This window comes from Pristiophorus japonicus, chromosome 32 (genome assembly GCF_044704955.1).
Source record: "Pristiophorus japonicus isolate sPriJap1 chromosome 32, sPriJap1.hap1, whole genome shotgun sequence".
Lineage (NCBI taxonomy): Eukaryota > Metazoa > Chordata > Chondrichthyes > Pristiophoridae > Pristiophorus > Pristiophorus japonicus.
In genome coordinates this window covers 1549915-1567916 of record NC_092008.1, presented here as the reverse complement: position 1 = coordinate 1567916, position 18002 = coordinate 1549915, and the positions used below count along the sequence as shown (strand labels likewise).

The 18002-nt window shown below is 57.1% G+C and overlaps 1 protein-coding gene across 1 annotated transcript in view; it reads left to right on the top strand.

Annotated features, from left to right (window-relative positions):
* Positions 1-305: 305 nt before the first annotated feature.
* slc38a5b (solute carrier family 38 member 5b) overlaps positions 306-18002 on the top strand; it is a 72307-nt gene continuing 54610 nt past the window's right edge. The window contains exons 1-6 of the mRNA XM_070869202.1: positions 306-534; positions 3539-3623; positions 5606-5721; positions 7897-7970; positions 11014-11106; positions 12619-12700. Coding sequence (XP_070725303.1) covers positions 431-534; positions 3539-3623; positions 5606-5721; positions 7897-7970; positions 11014-11106; positions 12619-12700 — 554 coding nt within the window. The 5' untranslated portion in view covers positions 306-430. The remainder of the gene's footprint in view (positions 535-3538; positions 3624-5605; positions 5722-7896; positions 7971-11013; positions 11107-12618; positions 12701-18002) is intronic.

Genomic DNA, 18002 nt, shown 5'->3' with positions numbered 1-18002 from the left:
CGAGTTAGGACACGGGGTCAGCGAGTACAGGGGGTGATGGGTGAGCGGGACTGGGTGCGAGTTAGGACACGGGGGCAGCCGAGTTTTGGGTCACCTCGAGTTTACGTAGGATGATTGTGGCTGGAAGGGGTAGGGAACCCATTGGAGGACCCCACCAGAAGCTGACACCTTCAAGCGAGAGAGCGGGCGGGAGAGAGAGGTGAGGATAGTGGGGGAGGGGGGAAGAAACGGGTCTGTTTCGAAGTCGAGTGAACATTTTCGTGGTGAATAATATTTTAATTCTCCTGTCTCTCTCGATCCCAGGTTGGAAAACGGGTCCGACTGTTGTTGGAGACGCGAATAGATTCTCTGCCCATTCTGGACTCGGCCTGCGGGTATACTGGCCCGGAATACTTTCTTGAAATAAAGCGTTACCTTTGTTTTAACAATAATGGAACTGGAGAAATTGTCCACCGAGGAGGAGGACACAGAAATGATGGTGAATGGACACCACATGAATGACAGTAACGCGGAGAAGATGATTTTCAATGACGGGTAAGTGCAGCCGAGTCTCCCGATTCCTTCAGAAGAACATCAGGAGCAGGAGTCGGCCATTCGGCCCCTCGAGCCCGCTCCGCCATTCAATAAGATCGCGGCTGATCCGATCTTGGGCTCAGCTCCACTTCCCCGCCCGCCCCTTCACTCCCTTATCGCTCAAAAATCTGTCCATCACCCCCTTAAATATATTCAGTGACCCAGCCCCCACAGCTCTCTGGGGCAGAGAATTCCACAGATTCACCGGAAGAACTTCCTCCTCATCTCCGTCCTAAATGGGCGGCTCCTTATTCTGAGACTATGTGCTCCCCTAGTTCTAGATTCCCCCACGAGGGGGAAACATCCTCTCTGCATCTACCCTGTCCAGCCCCCTCAGAATCTGATACATTTCAATAAGATCACCTCTCATTCTTCTAAACTCCAATGGGTACAGACCCAACCTCCTCAACCTTTCCTCATAAGTCAACCCCCTCATCCCCGGAATCGACCGAGTGAACCTTCTCTGAACTGCCTCCAATGCAAGTATATCACTCCTTAAATACAGAGACCAGAACTGCACGCAGTACTCCAGGTGTGGCCTCACCAATACCCTGTATAACTGGAGCAAGACTTCCCTGCTTTTATACTCCATCCCCTTTGCAATAAAGGCCAACATCCCATTTGCCGATGACTACTAAGTGTTGCCAATATTTAACCCTCAATCAACATCACAGATGATCTGGGTCATTATCACATTGCCGTTTATGACCACACTCGACCAGCTCCGCTGGGCAGGGCCACATTGTCCACATGTCCCCCCAGACACGAGACTCCCAAAGCAAGCGCTCTACTCGGAACTCCTTCGCGGCAAACGAGCCAAAGGTGGGCAGAGGAAACGTTACAAGGGACCACCCTCAAAGCCTCCCCTGATAAAGTGCAACATCCCCCACCGACACCTGGTAGTCCCTGGGCCCAAAGACCAGTCCGCCCTAAGTGGAGGGAGTGCATCCGGGAGGGCGCTGAGCACCTCGAGTCTCGTCGCCGAGAGCGTGCAGAAACCAAGCGCAGGCAGCGGAAGGAGTGTGCGGCAAACCAGCCCCACCCTCCCCTTCCCTCAACCACTGTCTGTCCCACCTGTGACAGGGACTGTGGCTCCCGTATTGGACTGTTCAGCCACCGAAGGACTCATTGTTAGAGTGGAAGCGAGTCTTCCTCGATTCCGAGGGACTGCCTATGATGATGTTTGTGGGAGCTTGCTGTGCGCAAATTGGCTGCCACGTTTCCCACATTACAACAGTGACTACACTCCAAAAGTACTTCAATGGCTGTGAAGCGCTTTGAGACGTCCAGTGGTCGTGACAGGCGCTATATAAATGCCAGTTGTCGTAAACTCGATGTTGAGCAGTGAACGCAGGTTCAGTCAGGGTCTGGTTGGCAACACTGATTATCAGTCGATGCGTTATCGCTCTGTAATTGCTTGTTCAGGCTTCACATTCTCACCCTGGTATCAGCTTGTTTGCCGGAGGTTGGCAGAGGTTATCTGTTCAGTGCCTATCGTAGCGGCCTAACCTTGAGCGCACGTGCCCCATTAACTGGAGTTTCTCTGTCTGGCCCTGTCAAACTCGACCCTTTCTGCTTTAAGGAAGAACGTGTATTTCTGTAGTGTCCCTCAGTATAGGCCCTCCGATTCTGCAGTGCGACACTCCCTCAGTACTGCCCCTCAGACAGTGCGGCACTCCCTCAGTACCGCCCCTCTGACAGTGCGGCACTCCCTCAGTACTGACCCTCCGACAGTGCGGCGCTCCCTCAGTACTGCCCCTCCGACAGTGCGGGGCTCCCTCAGTACTGCCCCTCCGACAGTGCGGCACTCCCTCAGTACTGCCCCTCCGACAGTGCGGGGCTCCCTCAGTACTGCCCCTCCGACAGTGCGGCACTCCCTCAGTACCGCCCCTCCGACAGTGCGGGGCTCCCTCAGTACTGCCCCTCCGACAGTGCGGCACTCCCTCAGTACTGCCCCTCCGACAGTGCGGCGCTCCCTCAGTACTGCCCCTCCGACAGTGCGGCGCTCCCTCAGTACCGCCCCTCTGACAGTGCGGCGCTCCCTCAGTACCGCCCCTCCGACAGTGCGGCGCTCCCTCAGTACCGCCCCTCCGACAGTGCGGCGCTCCCTCAGTACCGCCCCTCCGACAGTGCGGCGCTCCCTCAGTACCGCCCCTCCGACAGTGCGGCGCTCCCTCAGTACCGCCCCTCCGACAGTGCGGCGCTCCCTCAGTACCGCCCCTCCGACAGTGCGGCGCTCCCTCAGTACTGCCCCTCTGACAGTGCGGCGCTCCCTCAGTACCGCCCCTCCGACAGTGCGGCGCTCCCTCAGTACCGCCCCTCCGACAGTGCGGCGCTCCCTCAGTACTGACCCTCCGACAGTGCGGCGCTCCCTCAGTACTGCCCCTCCGACAGTGCGGCGCTCCCTCAGTACCGCCCCTCCGACAGTGCGGCGCTCCCTCAGTACCGCCCCTCCGACAGTGCGGCGCTCCCTCAGTACCGCCCCTCCGACAGTGCGGCACTCCCTCAGTACTGCCCCTCCGACAGTGCGGGGCTCCCTCAGTACTGCCCCTCCGACAGTGCGGGGCTCCCTCAGTACTGCCCCTCCGACAGTGCGGGGCTCCCTCAGTACCGACCCTCCGACAGTGCGGGACTCCCTCAGTACCGCCCCTCCGACAGTGCGGCGCTCCCTCAGTACTGCCCCTCCGACAGTGCGGCGCTCCCTCAGTACTGCCCCTCCGACAGTGCGGCACTCCCTCAGTACCGCCCCTCCGACAGTGCGGCGCTCCCTCAGTACTGCCCCTCCGACAGTGCGGCACTCCCTCAGTACTGCCCCTCCGACAGTGCGGCGCTCCCTCAGTACTGCCCCTCCGACAGTGCGGGGCTCCCTCAGTACCGCCCCTCCGACAGTGCGGGGCTCCCTCGTTCAGCAAACACGTCAGTGTACCTCGATACTCATTTACGGATTTTTTGTCTTTTTCCACAGCTATGAAGCTGCTGAATCGACCATGGCTGAAAGTGCAGAATTCTTGCCTCATAAATCCGGGTCAAAACAGATACAGTTCACAGACGTAAGCAACTTCTTTCCGTGGCCTCATAACTGCAACTTTCGTAATTTTCCCCATCAGGTCCCACTTGTCAACGCTGTACGGTAATCCCAACGGACCCAACTCCCTCTCTGCTTTTGAATGCCAATTAAAATTCACCCCGTTCTATAGAGGTCCAGGAACATAGGAACAGGAGGAGGCCGTTCAGCCCCTCGAGCCTGTTACATTAGGAACAGGAGAAGACCGTTCAGCCCCTCGAGCCTGTTACATTAGGAACAGGAGGAGGCCGTTCAGCCCCTCGAGCCTGTTACATTCGGAACAGGAAGCTTTACTCTGTATCTAACCCCGTGCTGTACCTGCCCTGGGAGTGTTTGATGGGACAGTGCAGAGGGAGCTTTACTCTGTATCTAACCCCCTGTACCTGCCCTGGGAGTGTTTGATGGGACAGTGTAGAGGGAGCTTTACTCTGTATCTAACCCCCTGTTCCTGCCCTGGGAGTGTTTGATGGGACAGTGTAGAGGGAGCTTTACTCTGTATCTAACCCCGTGCTGTACCTGCCCTGGGAGTGTTTGATGGGGACAGTGTAGAGGGAGCTTTACTCTGTATCTAACCCCCTGCACCCGCCCTGGGAGTGTTTGATGGGACAGTGTAGAGGGAGCTTTACTCTGTATCTAACCCCCTGTTCCTGCCCTGGGAGTGTTTGATGGGACAGTGTAGAGGGAGCTTTACTCTGTATCTAACCCCGTGCTGTACCTGCCCTGGGAGTGTTTGATGGGGACAGTGTAGAGGGAGCTTTACTCTGAATCTAACCCCCTGTACCTGCCCTGGGAGTGTTTGATGGGGACAGTGTAGAGGGAGCTTTACTCTGTATCTAACCCTGTGCTGTACCTGCCCTGGGAGTGTTTGATGGGACAGTGTAGAGGGAGCTTTACTCTGTATCTAACCCCCTGTACCCGCCCTGGGAGTGTTTGATGGGGATAGTGTAGAGGGAGCTTTACTCTGTATCTAACCCCCTGTACCCGCCCTGGGAGTGTTTGATGGGACAGTGTTGAGGGAGCTTTACTCTGTATCTAACCCCCTGTACCTGCCCTGGGAGTGTTTGATGGGACAGTGTAGAGGGAGCTTTACTCTGTATCTAACCCCGTGCTGTACCTGCCCTGGGAGTGTTTGATGGGTCAGTGTTGAGGGAGCTTTACTCTGTATCTAACCCCCTGTACCTGCCCTGGGAGTGTTTGATGGGGACAGTGTAGAGGGAGCTTTACTCTGTATCTAACCCCCTGTACCTGCCCTGGGAGTGTTTGATGGGACAGTGTAGAGGGAGCTTTACTCTGTATCAAACCCCCTGTCCCTGCCCTGGGAGTGTTTGATGGGACAGTGTAGAGGGAGCTTTACTCTGTATCTAACCCCCTGTACCTGCCCTGGGAGTGTTTGATGGGACAGTGTAGAGGGAGCTTTACTCTGTATCTAACCCCCTGTACCTGCCCTGGGAGTGTTTGATGGGACAGTGTCGAGGGAGCTTTACTCTGTATCTAACCCCCTGTACCTGCTCTGGGAGTGTTTGATGGGACAGTGTAGAGGGAGCTTTACTCTGTATCTAACCCCCTGTACCTGCACTGGGAGTGTTTGATGGGACAGTGTAGAGGGAGCTTTACTCTGTATCTAACCCCCTGTACCTGCCCTGGGAGTGTTTGATGGGACAGTGTAGAGGGAGCTTTACTCTGTATCTAACCCCCTGTACCTGCCCTGGGAGTGTTTGATGGGACAGTGTAGAGGGAGCTTTACTCTGTATCTAACCCCGTGCTGTACCTGCCCTGGGAGTGTTTGATGGGACAGTGTAGAGGGAGCTTTACTCTGTATCTAACCCCCTGTACCTGCCCTGGGAGTGTTTGATGGGACAGTGTAGAGGGAGCTTTACTCTGTATCTAACCCCGTGCTGTACCTGCCCTGGGAGTGTTTGATGGGACAGTGTAGAGGGAGTACTGATGGTGCCTCGTTGCTCTCTGCAGTTTGAAGGGAAGACCTCGATCGGGATGTCTGTATTCAACCTGAGCAATGCCATCATGGGCAGCGGGATTCTGGGCCTCGCCTACGCCATGTCCAACACGGGAATCGTGCTGTTTGTGTGAGTATGGTGGGGGCGCTGCTGTGTGTCGTACGGGGGGGGGGTGGGGCGGATGATGGAGGAGGGAGTGAGAAGAAATTCTCCCCTCGCCCTCTCCCCCCCTCTACTCTCCCGCCCTCAATCTCCCGCCCTCCCTCTCTCCACCCCCCTCTCTCCACCTCCCTCTCTCCACCTCCCTCTCTCCACCTCCCTCTCTCCACCTCCCTCTCTCCACCTCCCTCTCTCCACCTCCCTCTCTCCACCTCCCTCTCTCCACCCCCCTCTCTCCACCCCCCTCTCTCTCCTCCTCCCTCTCTCCTCCTCCTCCTCCCTCTCTCCTCCTCCTCCCTCTCTCTCCTCCTCCCTCTCTCTCCTCCTCCCTCTCTCTCCTCCTCCCTCTCTCTCCTCCTCCCTCTCCTCCTCCCTCTCTCCCCCCACTCTCTCTCTCCTCCTCCCTCTCTCCCCCTCCCTCTCTCTCCTCCTCCCTCTCTCCTCCTCCCTCTCTCTCCTCCTCCCTCTCTCTCCTCCTCCCTCTCTCCCCCCACTCTCTCCCCCCACTCTCTCTCTCCTCCTCCCTCTCTCCTCCTCCCTCTCTCTCCTCCTCCCTCTCCCTCCCCCATCCCACATTCGCTGTCGCTGATGGTGACGGCGCTTGATCAGAAAGTGCTTCTCTGACCATGAGACGCTTTGGGACTTGAGGTGCAGACTGGCGCTGTAGGAATGAACGCCTTCTCTTCTGCCTCAAAGAACTCTCAAAGTCTTTGTGAATGACACCCCCTCGGTCAAGGGGGGGGAGACTGGCTGATTGGGCTGGAGTTCCTGGAGTGGCTCTCGAACCCCTGACACTCTGACCCACATCTCCTGCCTCATCTCGAGGGCCACACGTGAAATGTGGCCCTGGCTGGGAGTGGGGAGGAGGTACAGGAGGGCGATTGGCATCTCTCGCCCCAGACCCCAGTGCCTCCCTGATCTTTGGGGCTTGGTATCGCATCAGTAAAGGAAGGGACGGATAATTTGGCTGAGCAAATAACTGGCAAGTAACATTCGCGCCCCACAAGTGCCAGGCAATGACCATCGGCAACAAGCGAGAGTCTAACCACCGCCCCCTTGACATTCACCGGCATTCCCATCGCCCAATCCCCCGCCATCAACATCCTGGGGGTCACCATTGACCAGAAACTTCACTGGACCAGACACATAAATACTGTGGCCACAAGAGCGGGTCAGAGGCTGGGTATTCTGTGCCCAGTGTCTCACCTCCTGACTCCCCAAAACCTCTCCACCATCCACAACCCACAAGTCAGGAGTGTGAGGGAACACTCCCCACTTGCCTGGATGGTGCAGCTCCAACAACACTCGAGACGCTCGACACCATCCAGGACAAAGCAGCCGCTCGATGGGCCACGCTCCCCACCACCTCCAACACTCACTCCCTCCACCACCTCCAACACTCACTCCCTCCACCACCTCCAACACTCACTCCCTCCACCACCTCCAACACTCACTCCCTCCACCACCTCCAACACTCACTCCCTCCACCACCTCCAACACTCACTCCCTCCACCACCTCCAACACTCACTCCCTCCACCACCTCCAACACTCACTCCCTCCACCACCTCCAACACTCACTCCCTCCACCACCTCCAACACTCACTCCCTCCACCACCTCCAACACTCCCTCCCTCCACCACCTCCAACACTCACTCCCTCCACCACCGGCGCACCGTGGCTGCAGTGTGCACCGTCCACAAGATGCACCGCGGCAACTCGCCAAGGCTTCTTCGGCAGCACCTCCCGAACCCGCGACCTCTACCCGCCTAGAAGGTCAAGGGCAGCAGGTCCATGGGAACACCACCCCCTCCACGTTCCCCTCCCAGTCACACACACCATCCCTCGACTTGGGAATATATCGGCCGTTCCTCCATCGTCGCTGGGTCCCAATCCTGGAACTCCCTCCCTAACAGCACTGTGGGAGCACCTTCACCACACGGACTGCAGCGGTTCAAGAAGGGGGCTCACCACCTCCTTCTCAAGGGGCAATTAGGGACGGGCAATAAATGCCGGCCTTGCCAGCGACGCCCACATCCCAGGAACGAATTGAAAAAAGAAATTTGGGGGGTAGGAATCACTGTCAACCTAAACTCCTGTTCAGCCGCAGTCGATTGTGTGACTGGTTTCTTTGTGTTCCCTTTCAGATTCCTGCTGATCTGTATCGCCACGCTCTCTGCTTACTCCATCCACTTGCTCCTGAAATCTGCCGGATTTGTCGGTAAGTCAGACACCCCCCCCCCCTGCACCCCCCCCCCTTCAACCCGTTCAAAACTCGGCTACCCCTGTCTCCCTAACTCACACCCAGTCCCACTCACCCATCACCCCCTGTGCTCACTGACCCCGTGTCCTAACTCGCACCGAGTCCCACTCACCCATCACCCCCTGTGCTCACTGACCCCGTGTCCTAACTCGCACCGAGTCCCACTCACCCATCACCCCCTGTGCTCACTGACCCCGTGTCCTAACTCACACCAAGTCCCGCTCACCCATCACCCCCTGTGCTCACTGACCCCGTGTCATAACTCGCACCCAGTCCCGCTCACCCATCACCCCCTGTGCTCACTGCCCCGTGTCCTAACTCGCACCGAGTCCCGCTCACCCATCACCCCCTGTGCTCGCTGCCCCGTGTCCTAACTCGCACCGAGTCCCGCTCACCCATCACCCCCTGTGCTCACTGACCTACATTGGCTCCCGTTTAAGCAACGCTTCGATTTCTAAAATTCTCATCCTCGTGTTCAACATAAGGACATAAGAAATAGGCGCCAGCAGGAGTCGGCCATTCAGCCCCTCGAGCCTGCTCCGCCATTCAATAAGATCGCGGCTGATCTGATCTTGGGCTCAGCTCCACTTCCCCGCCCGCCCCTTCACTCCCTTATCGCTCAAAAATCTGTCTATCTCCACCTTAAATATATTCAGTGACCCAGCCCCCACAGCTCTCTGGGGCAGAGAATTCCACAGATTCACCAGAAGAAATTCCTCCTCATCTCCGTCCTAAATAGGCGGCCCCTTATTCTGAGACTATGTGCCCCCTAGTTCTAGATTCCCCCACGAGGGGGAAACATCCTCTCTGCATCCATCCTGTCCAGCCCCCCTCAGAATCTGATACGTTTCGATAAGATCACCTCTCATTCTTCTAAACTCCAATGGGTACAGGCCCAACCTGCTCAACCTTTCCTCATAAGGCAACCCCCTCATCCCCGGAATCAACCGAGTGAACCTTCTCTGAACTCCCTCCAAAGCAAGTGTATCCCTCCTTAAATACGGAGACCAGAACTGCACGCAGTACTCCAGGTGTGGCCTCACCAATACCCTGTATAACTGGAGCAAGACTTCCCTGCTTTTATACTCCATCCCCCTTTGCAATAAAGGCCAAGATCCCATTGGCCTTCCTGATCACTTGCTGTACCTGCATACTATCCTTTTGTGTTTCATGCACAAGTAACCCCCAGGTCCCGCTGTACCCCAGAATTATACGCGAGGAAGTTTCATTTCTCTTAACTATAACAACAACAACTTGCGCCTTTTGCGTGTTAATCATCCCAAGCTTCACAGGAGTATTATCCCTCCATGGCCTCCTTGCCCCCCCTTCCCCCTCCCTATCTCTGTAACCCCCTCCAGCCCCTACACCCCTCCCTATCTCTGTAACCTCCTCCAGCCCCTACACCCCTCCCTATCTCTGTAACCCCCTCCAGCCCCTGCACCCCTCCCTATCTCTGTAACCCCCTCCAGCCCCTACACCCCTCCCTATCTCTGTAACCCCCTCCAGCCCCTACACCCCTCCCTATCTCTGTAACCTCCTCCAGCCCCTACACCCCTCCCTATCTCTGTAACCCCCTCCAGCCCCTACACCCCTCCCTATCTCTGTAACCCCCTCCAGCCCCTACACCCCTCCCTATCTCTGTAACCTCCTCCCTCCCCTACACCCCTCCCTATCTCTGTAACCCCCTCCAGCCCCTACACCCCTCCCTATCTCTGTAACCTCCTCCAGCCCCTACACCCCTCCCTATCTCTGTAACCACCTCCCGCCCCTACACCCCTCCCTATCTCTGTAACCCCCTCCAGTCCCTACACCCCTCCCTATCTCTGTAACCTCCTCCAGCCCCTACCCCCTCCCTATCTCTGTAACCTCCTCCAGTCCCTACACCCCTCCCTATCTCTGTAACCCCCTCCAGCCCCTACACCCCTCCCTATCTCTGTAACCTCCTCCAGCCCCTACACCCCTCCCTATCTCTGTAACCTCCTCCCTCCCCTACACCCCTCCCTATCTCTGTAACCTCCTCCCGCCCCTACACCCCTCCCTATCTCTGTAACCCCCTCCAGTCCCTGCACCTCTCCCTATCTCTGTAACCTCCTCCAGCCCCTACCCCCCTCCCTATCTCTGTAACCCCCTCCAGCCCCTACCCCCTCCCTATCTCTGTAACCTCCCCCAGTCCCTACACCCCTCCCTATCTCTGTAACCCCCTCCAGCCCCTACACCCCTCCCTATCTCTGTAACCTCCTCCAGCCCCTACACCCCTCCCTATCTCTGTAACCTCCTCCAGCCCCTGCACCCCTCCCTATCTCTAACCTCCTCCAGTCCCTACACCCCTCCCTATCTCTGTAACCCCCTCCAGCCCCTACACCCCTCCCTATCTCTGTAACCTCCTCCAGTCCCTACACCCCTCCCTATCTCTGTAACCTCCTCCAGCCCCTACACCCCTCCCTATCTATGTAACCTCCTCCAGCCCCACAACCCCCCGAGATCTCTGCACTCCTCTAATTCTGCCCTCCTGACCATCCCTGATTATAATCGCTCCACCATCGGTGGCCGTGCCTTCTGTTGCCTGGGCCCCAAGCTCTGGAACTCCCTCCCTAAACCTCTCCGCCTCTCTCTCCTCCTTTTTAAGACACTGTTTAAATCCCACCTCTTGGAGGCGGAGAGGTTCAGGGAGGGAGTCCCAGAGCTTGGGCCCCAGGCGGCTGAAGGCACGGACGCCGATGGTGGAGTGATGGAAATCAGGGGGTGGGGTGCTCAAGAGAGCAGAATTGGAGGAGCGCAGAGGTTTGCCAGGAGTGCGTTGGATTTAGTCGAGTCGAGGAGGTTACAAAGATACGGATGAGGGTTTCGGCAGCGGATCGGATGGGCTGAGGCAGGGAGTGGAGATGGGCGATGTTACGGAGGGGGAAACGAGGTGGGCTTTGTGAGGTGGCCGGAAGCTTACCTTGGGGCTATGATGGATATTTATTCATTTCCATTAATGGCCGGTTGTCTCTTTGCTTAGGAATCCGGGCCTATGAACAGCTGGGACACAAAGCGTTTGGTCAACCTGGGAAAATCATCGCCGCGGTTATCATATCGGTACACAACATTGGAGGTGAGCATGTCTGCCTTGTGTTCTTAGCATCTTGGTGTCTGAGGCCCTCGTCCTCTGATCCGCCCTTGATTTCGACTTAATTAAGAACATAAGAAATAGGAGCAGGAGTCGGCCATTCGGCCCCTCGAGCCTGCTCCGCCATTTAATACGATCATGGCTGATCCGATCATGGACTCAGCTCCACTTCCCTGCCCGCCCCCTTATCGGTTAAGAAACTGTCTATCTCTGTCTTAAATATATTCAATGTCCCGGCTTCCACAGCTCTCTGAGGCAGCGAATTCCACAGATTTACAACCCTCTGAGAGAAGAAATTCCTCCTCATCTCAGTTTTAAATGGGCGGCCCCTTATTCTGAGACTATGTGCCCCCTAGTTCTAGATTCCCCCACGAGGGGGAAACATCCTCTCTGCATCCACCTTGTCGAGCCCCCCTCATAATCTTATACGTTTCGATAAGATCACCTCTCATTCTTCTGAATTCCAATGAGTAGAGGCCCAACCTCCTCAACCTTTCCTCATAAGTCAACCCCCTCATCCCCGGAATCAACCGAGTGAACCTTCTCTGAACTGCCTCCAAAGCAAGTATGCCCCTCCTTAAATATGGAGACCAAAATTGCACGCAGTACTCCAGGTGTGGCCTCACCAATACCAAGCCTTCTCTGCTTTTATACTCCATCTCCCTTGCAATAAAGGCCAACATTCCATTTGCCTTAATTCCATTAAGGCGTATAAAATGATGAGGGATCTCTATCATCATGGGCAGTCCCTCGGAATCGAGGAAGACTTGCTTCCACTCTAACAATGAGTCCTTAGGTGGCTGAACAGCCCAATACGAGAACCACAGTCCCTGTCACAGGTGGGACAGACAGTGGTTGAGGGAAGGGGAGGGTGGGACTGGTTTGCCGCACGCTCCTTCCGCTGCCTGCGCTTGGTTTCTGCACGCTCTCGGCGACGAGACTCGAGGTGCTCAGCGCCCCTCCCGGATGCACTCCCTCCACTCGGGGCGGACTGGTCTTTGGGCCCAGGGACTCCCAGGTGTCGGTGGGGGATGTTGCACTTTATCAGGGAGGCTTTGAGGCTGGTCCCTTGTAACGTTTCCTCTGCCCACCTTTGGCTCGCTTGCCCGTGAAGGAGTTCCGAGTAGAGCGCTTGCTTTGGGAGTCTCGTGTCTGGGGGACATGCGGACAATGTGGCCCTGCCCAGCGGAGCTGGTCGAGTGTGGTCAGTGCTTCGATGCTGGGGATGTTGGGCCTGGTCGAGGACGCTAACGTTGGTGCGTCTGTCCTCAGAGTGGATAGTAAGGACCCATTTCCCTCATTTCTCCAATTGGCATCTCAGGAGACCGTCCAATGGAGGGCTGGACTAGACGTCCCATTACGAGCTTTCCCCGTCGTACGATTGGAGTGATAATTCACTGGATTTGCGTCAAATATCCAGGTGTTGGTTTGCGACGAGGATGCCATTTGCTGCCACACCCCCAACGATTGTAACACCTCTCTCGCTTCCTTCCTCAGCCATGTCAAGCTACCTCTACATCATCAAGTATGAGCTCCCTCTCGTCATTCAGGCCTTCCTTCAACTGCACGAGAGCAATGGGTGAGTCACAGCGACAAGAGTAGGCCACTCGGACCCTCGATCCTGCAGGGAAGTCCTGCTACAACTGTACAGGGTACTGGTGAGGCCACACCTGGAGTACTGCCTGCAGTTCTGGTCTCCGTGTTTAAGGAGGGGTCATCATCATGTCATCATCATCGTAGGCGGTCCCTCGAACGAGGATGACTTGCTTCCACAGGAGTTCACAGATGTTTCAATGAAGGACCCGATGTTCCAGTCCTGAACTCCAATTGAGGGGGTGGAAGATGCCTGTGGGTGGATTGTTTTAACGTGGGGTGACCGTTGCACACCAGCCACCACACGGGCCTGACAGAGCGAGGTCTTGGTCCAGGGGCAAGGGTTAACCAGGACGACTGGAGACCTGCTCTGCTGCACGGACCCAGTGCACACAACATATCACACAGTGTGGGCTGGGCCCGTGCTGCCCCCGGGCCCTCGGCCCCTCCTGGGCCCCCTGTTCCCTCATTTGTCGCCCCTCCGCCCCCGATCTCTCGCCGCTCCTCCGCCCCGATCTCTCGCCGCTCCTCCGCCCCCGATCTCTCGCCGCTCCTCCGCCCCCGATCTCTCGCCGCTCCTCCGCCCCGATCTCTGGCCGCTCCTCCGCCCCCGATCTCTCGCCGCTCCTCCGCCCCGATCTCTCGCCGCTCCTCCGCCCCGATCTCTCGCCGCTCCTCCGCCCCGATCCCTCGCCGCTCCTCCGCCCCGATCTCTCGCCGCTCCTCCGCCCCGATCTCTCGCCGCTCCTCCGCCCCGATCTCTCGCCGCTCCTCCGCCCCGATCTCTCGCCGCTCCTCCGCCCCGATCTCTCGCCGCTCCTCCGCCCCGATCTCTCGCCGCTCCTCCGCCCCCGATCTCTCGCCGCTCCTCCGCCCCGATCTCTCGCCGCTCCTCCGCCCCGATCTCTCTCCGCCCCGATCTCTCGCCGCTCCTCCGCCCCGATCTCTCGCCCCTCCTCTGTACCAGGGCCCCGCCGATGTTCCTGCCCACGCTCCCAAACAGCGACCAGGGTTTTGATGGCGACACCCAGTCGCCCATCTGAAAATCCTCGCACACTTGGAGCAGCCCGCGCTCAGGAAGGATGTACTTGCATTGGAGGCAGCAGCGCCCCCTGGTGGGACCGCCTGTGAAAGCGGGCGGTCCGACCTGTGGCGGCTGCAGTTTAGTCAGTCGTGTCCACCCCTGGTAAGCGCGATTGTTATTTTTTGTGATTCACGTTGTGGCAGTGTGGGTTATTTATTCGGACTGTTTTTGGTGGATTATTTCTCTCCCCAGGCCCCTCTCGGGGCGCTCCCGGGCCGACTGTTTATCTTGGGATTTTCCCACACTTGGCCGGCCTAGCGCCCCGAGAGAGCGGTGCAACATCTCCCCTCGCGCTCCGCCTACACTCTGGGCCCGGCGGACCAATGTTGCTGACTGAGCTGCAAACTGTACCCGCCGGGACACAAACGTTCCTGGTTTAAAGCTTCTTCGTTATCAAGATAGGTTAACAGAGTTGGGACTCTGTACCTTCGAGCAGCGTAGACTGAGCGGGCGATCTGGTTCAGGTTTATAAGATAATGAAGGGAATAGACGGTGTCCCAGCTGACCGTTTATTTCGATGACCACACTCGACCAGCTCCGCTGGGCAGGGCCACATTGTCCGCATGTCCCCCAGACACGAGACTCCCCAAAGCCAAGCGCTCTACTCGGAACTCCTTCACGGGCAAGCGAGCCAAAGGTGGGCAGAGGAAACGTTACAAGGGACCACCCTCAAAGCCCTCCCTGATAAAGTGCAACATCCCCCACCGACACCTGGGAGTCCCTGGGCCCAAAGACCAGTCCCGCCCTGAGTGGAGGGAGCGCATCCGGGAGGGCGCTGAGCACCTCGAGTCTCGTCGCCGAGAGCGTGCAGAAAGCAAGCGCAGGCAGCGGAAGGAGCGTGCGGCAAACCAGTCCCACCCTCCCCTTCCCTCAACCACTGTCTGTCCCACCTGTGACAGGGACTGTGGCTCCCGTATTGGGACTGTTCAGCCACCGAAGGACTCGTGTTAAGAGTGGAAGCGAGTCTTCCTCGGTTCCGAGGGACTGCCCGTGATGATGATGCTGCTATTTCAATTCGACAGGTTCAGCAGGACCAGGGAGCACACATTTAGGTTGTACAGGGTTAGATTGAGGGTCGATGTGAGGAGATGGGTCTGTTCCCAGAGAACAGTCGACCTCGCAAACGAGCTGCCGTCTCACGTGTGGATGCAGACTCGCTGAAAACTCCTTCAAGCGAGAGCTGGGGCTGAGATCGCCTCGTACTGTAGGGTGGGTACTGCACGGAATTCAGGGCCAGGGGGAGCTCCTGGGCTCGTTTCTGTCGCCGAGATGGGTCATTGAGGAATTTCACAGATTTTTTCCCCCCCCCCCAAATTGGCCCTGGGGGTTTTTTGTTTATCTGATTTTTGTGCCTCTCCCCCCAGGAGATCGCAGGGTTTTGGGGTGGGGTTGGGAGTGTGTGTGTGTGTGTTGTGATACGAGGGGGTATCGCGACTGTGTGGGACAGGCTGGCTGGACCAGGTAGTCTTTAGTTGCCCGTCATTGTACATATATTCGTAAGTTCATTACCGCCCCAGTGTCAGCTGAACCGAAAATCTGGCCCGCGTCTAACAATTCATAGAAACATCGAAAATAGGTGCAGGAGTAGGCCATTCGGCCCTTCGAGCCTGCACCACCATTCAATATGATCATGGCTGATCATTCCCTCAGTACCCCATTCCTGCTTTCTCTCCATACCCCTTGATCCCTTTAGCCGCAAGGGCCACATCTAACTCCCTTTTGAATATATCTAACGAACTGGCCTCAACAACTTTCTGTGGTAGAGAATTCCACAGGTTCACAACTCTCTGGGTGAAGAAGTTTCTCCTCATCTCGGTCCTAAATGGCTTCCCCCTTATCCTTAGACTGTGACCCCTGGTTCTGGACTTCCCCAACATCGGGAACATTCTTCCTGCATCTAACCTGTCCAGTCCCGTCAGAATTTTATATGTTTCTATGAGATCCCCTCTCATTCTTCTAAATTCCAGTGAATATAAGCCCAGTCGATCCAGTCTCTCCTCATATGTCAGTCCTGCCATCCCGGGAATCAGTCTGGTGAACCTTCGCTGCACTCCCTCAATAGCAAGAACGTCCTTCCTCAGATTAGGAGACCAAAATTGAACACAATATTCCAGGTGAGGCCTCACCAAGGCCCTGTACAACTGCAGTAAGACCTCCCTGCTCCTATACTCAAATCCTCTCCCTATGAAGGCCAACATGCCATTTGCCTTCTTCACCGCCTGCTGTACCTGCATGCCAACTTTCAATGACTGATGTACCATGACACCCAGGTCTCGTTGCACCTCCCCTTTTCCTAATCTGCCGCCATTCAGATAATAATCTGCCTTTCTGTTTTCGCCACCAAAGTGGATAACCGTCGTCATAGACAGCCCCTCGAAGCGAGGATGACTCGCTTCCACGACAAAAAGGGACGAGCTCACAGGTGTTTCAATGAAGGGCCTAATATTCCTGATCCCGAACTACATCCTGAAGGGTGGGAGATGCCTGTGGGTGGATTGTTTTAACGTGGGGTGACCGTTGCACACCAGCCACCACACGGGGCTTGACAGAGCGAGGTCTGGGTCCAGGGGCAAGGGTTAACCAGGACGACTGGAGACCAGCTCTGCTGCACGGACCCAGTGCGCCCACATATCGCACACAGTGTGTGGGCTGGGCCCCGTGCTGCCCCCTGGGCCCTCGCCTCTCCTGGGCCCCCGATCACGTCCCTCTACGATCTCTCGCCGCTCCTGCTGTGTCTGCCCCACGCTCCAATCGCCGACCTGGGCCTTGGTGATGTCTCCCTTGGCTGCCGACTCCCTCCTGCACCGGCTCGCGCTGCCCCCTGGAGTAGGGTGCCCCCACACTGCTCCCGGGCCTGCTGCTCGCCTCTCCTTTCATGGCCCCCCCGCCTGCCGCTGATGTTCTCACACAGGTCTCGGGGCCTCCACACTGCTCAACGATTCAACGTCTGAGGAAAAGGCGGAATTGGAAAAGCCGACAAAGTTGCTTCTCTTCATTCGAAGGAGCGGACTTGTTTGGTGCTGAAAGCAATGTGGAGCGGTGTGGAACAGAGGGCTAATCTTGTGCCAGAGCTGGACACAGTAACACGGGATTTCTGGCGTGGGAACGGAAGGTATTTTGGACCTGTGAGGGGACATTGTGCCGTGAGGGTGTTATTTTTAACCGTGGCTTTCTGGAACGTTCGATCCCCGCTCCATGCTTGACAGATCCAAGAGTCAGTTGGATTGTGAGAAATTAATTAATGCTAAGCTATCTCTCTGCACGCCCTTCCCCCCCCGCCCCCCCAGGCCACCAATGACCATCAACAACAAATAACATTTAAATATCACCTTTTAACTTCAGTGGAGCAGGCCCGAGGGGTCAAATGGCCTACTCCTGCTCCAAATTCTTACGTAACTCAAACAAAATTCAAACCCCGAGCCACACAAGGCGATATCGGGGACAGGTGACCAAAAGCTTGGTCAAAGAGGGAGGTTTTAAGGAGTGTCTTGAAAGTGAGAGGGGGCGGCGAGGTTTAGGGAGGGAGTTCCAGGGCTTTGGCTCCCATCAGGCAGCTGAAGGCACGGCCCGCCGATGGTGGAGCGATGGGAATCGGGGAGGGCGGGTGCGCGGGACGGCAGAACTGGAGGATCGCGGAGATCTCGGAGGGTTGTAGGAGGTTACAGAGATAGGGAGGGAGGGAGGTGGGGTGTGGCGAGGGCCATGGAGGGATTTGAACACAAGGATGGAGAATTTTGAAATCGAGGCGTTGCCGGACTGGGAGCCAATGTAGGTCGGTGAGCACAGGGGATAGAATGATGGGTGAGCGGGACTGGGTGTGAGTTAGGACACGGGGTCAGTGAGCACAGGGGGTGATGGGTGAGTGGGACTGGGTGTGAGTTAGGACACGGGGTCAGTGAGCACAGGGGGTGATGGGTGAGCGGGACTGGGTGTGAGTTAGGACACGGGGTCAGTGAGCACAGGGGGTGATGGGTGAGTGGGACTGGGTGCGAGTTAGGACACGGGGCAGTGAGCCCAGGGGGTGATGGGTGAGCGGGACTGGGTGTGAGTTAGGACACGGGGTCAGTGAGCACAGGGGGTGATGGGTGAGCGGGACTGGGTGCGAGTTAGGACACGGGGCAGTGAGCACAGGGGGTGATGGGTGAGCGGGACTGGGTGCGAGTTAGGACACGGGGCAGTGAGCACAGTGGGTGATGGGTGAGCG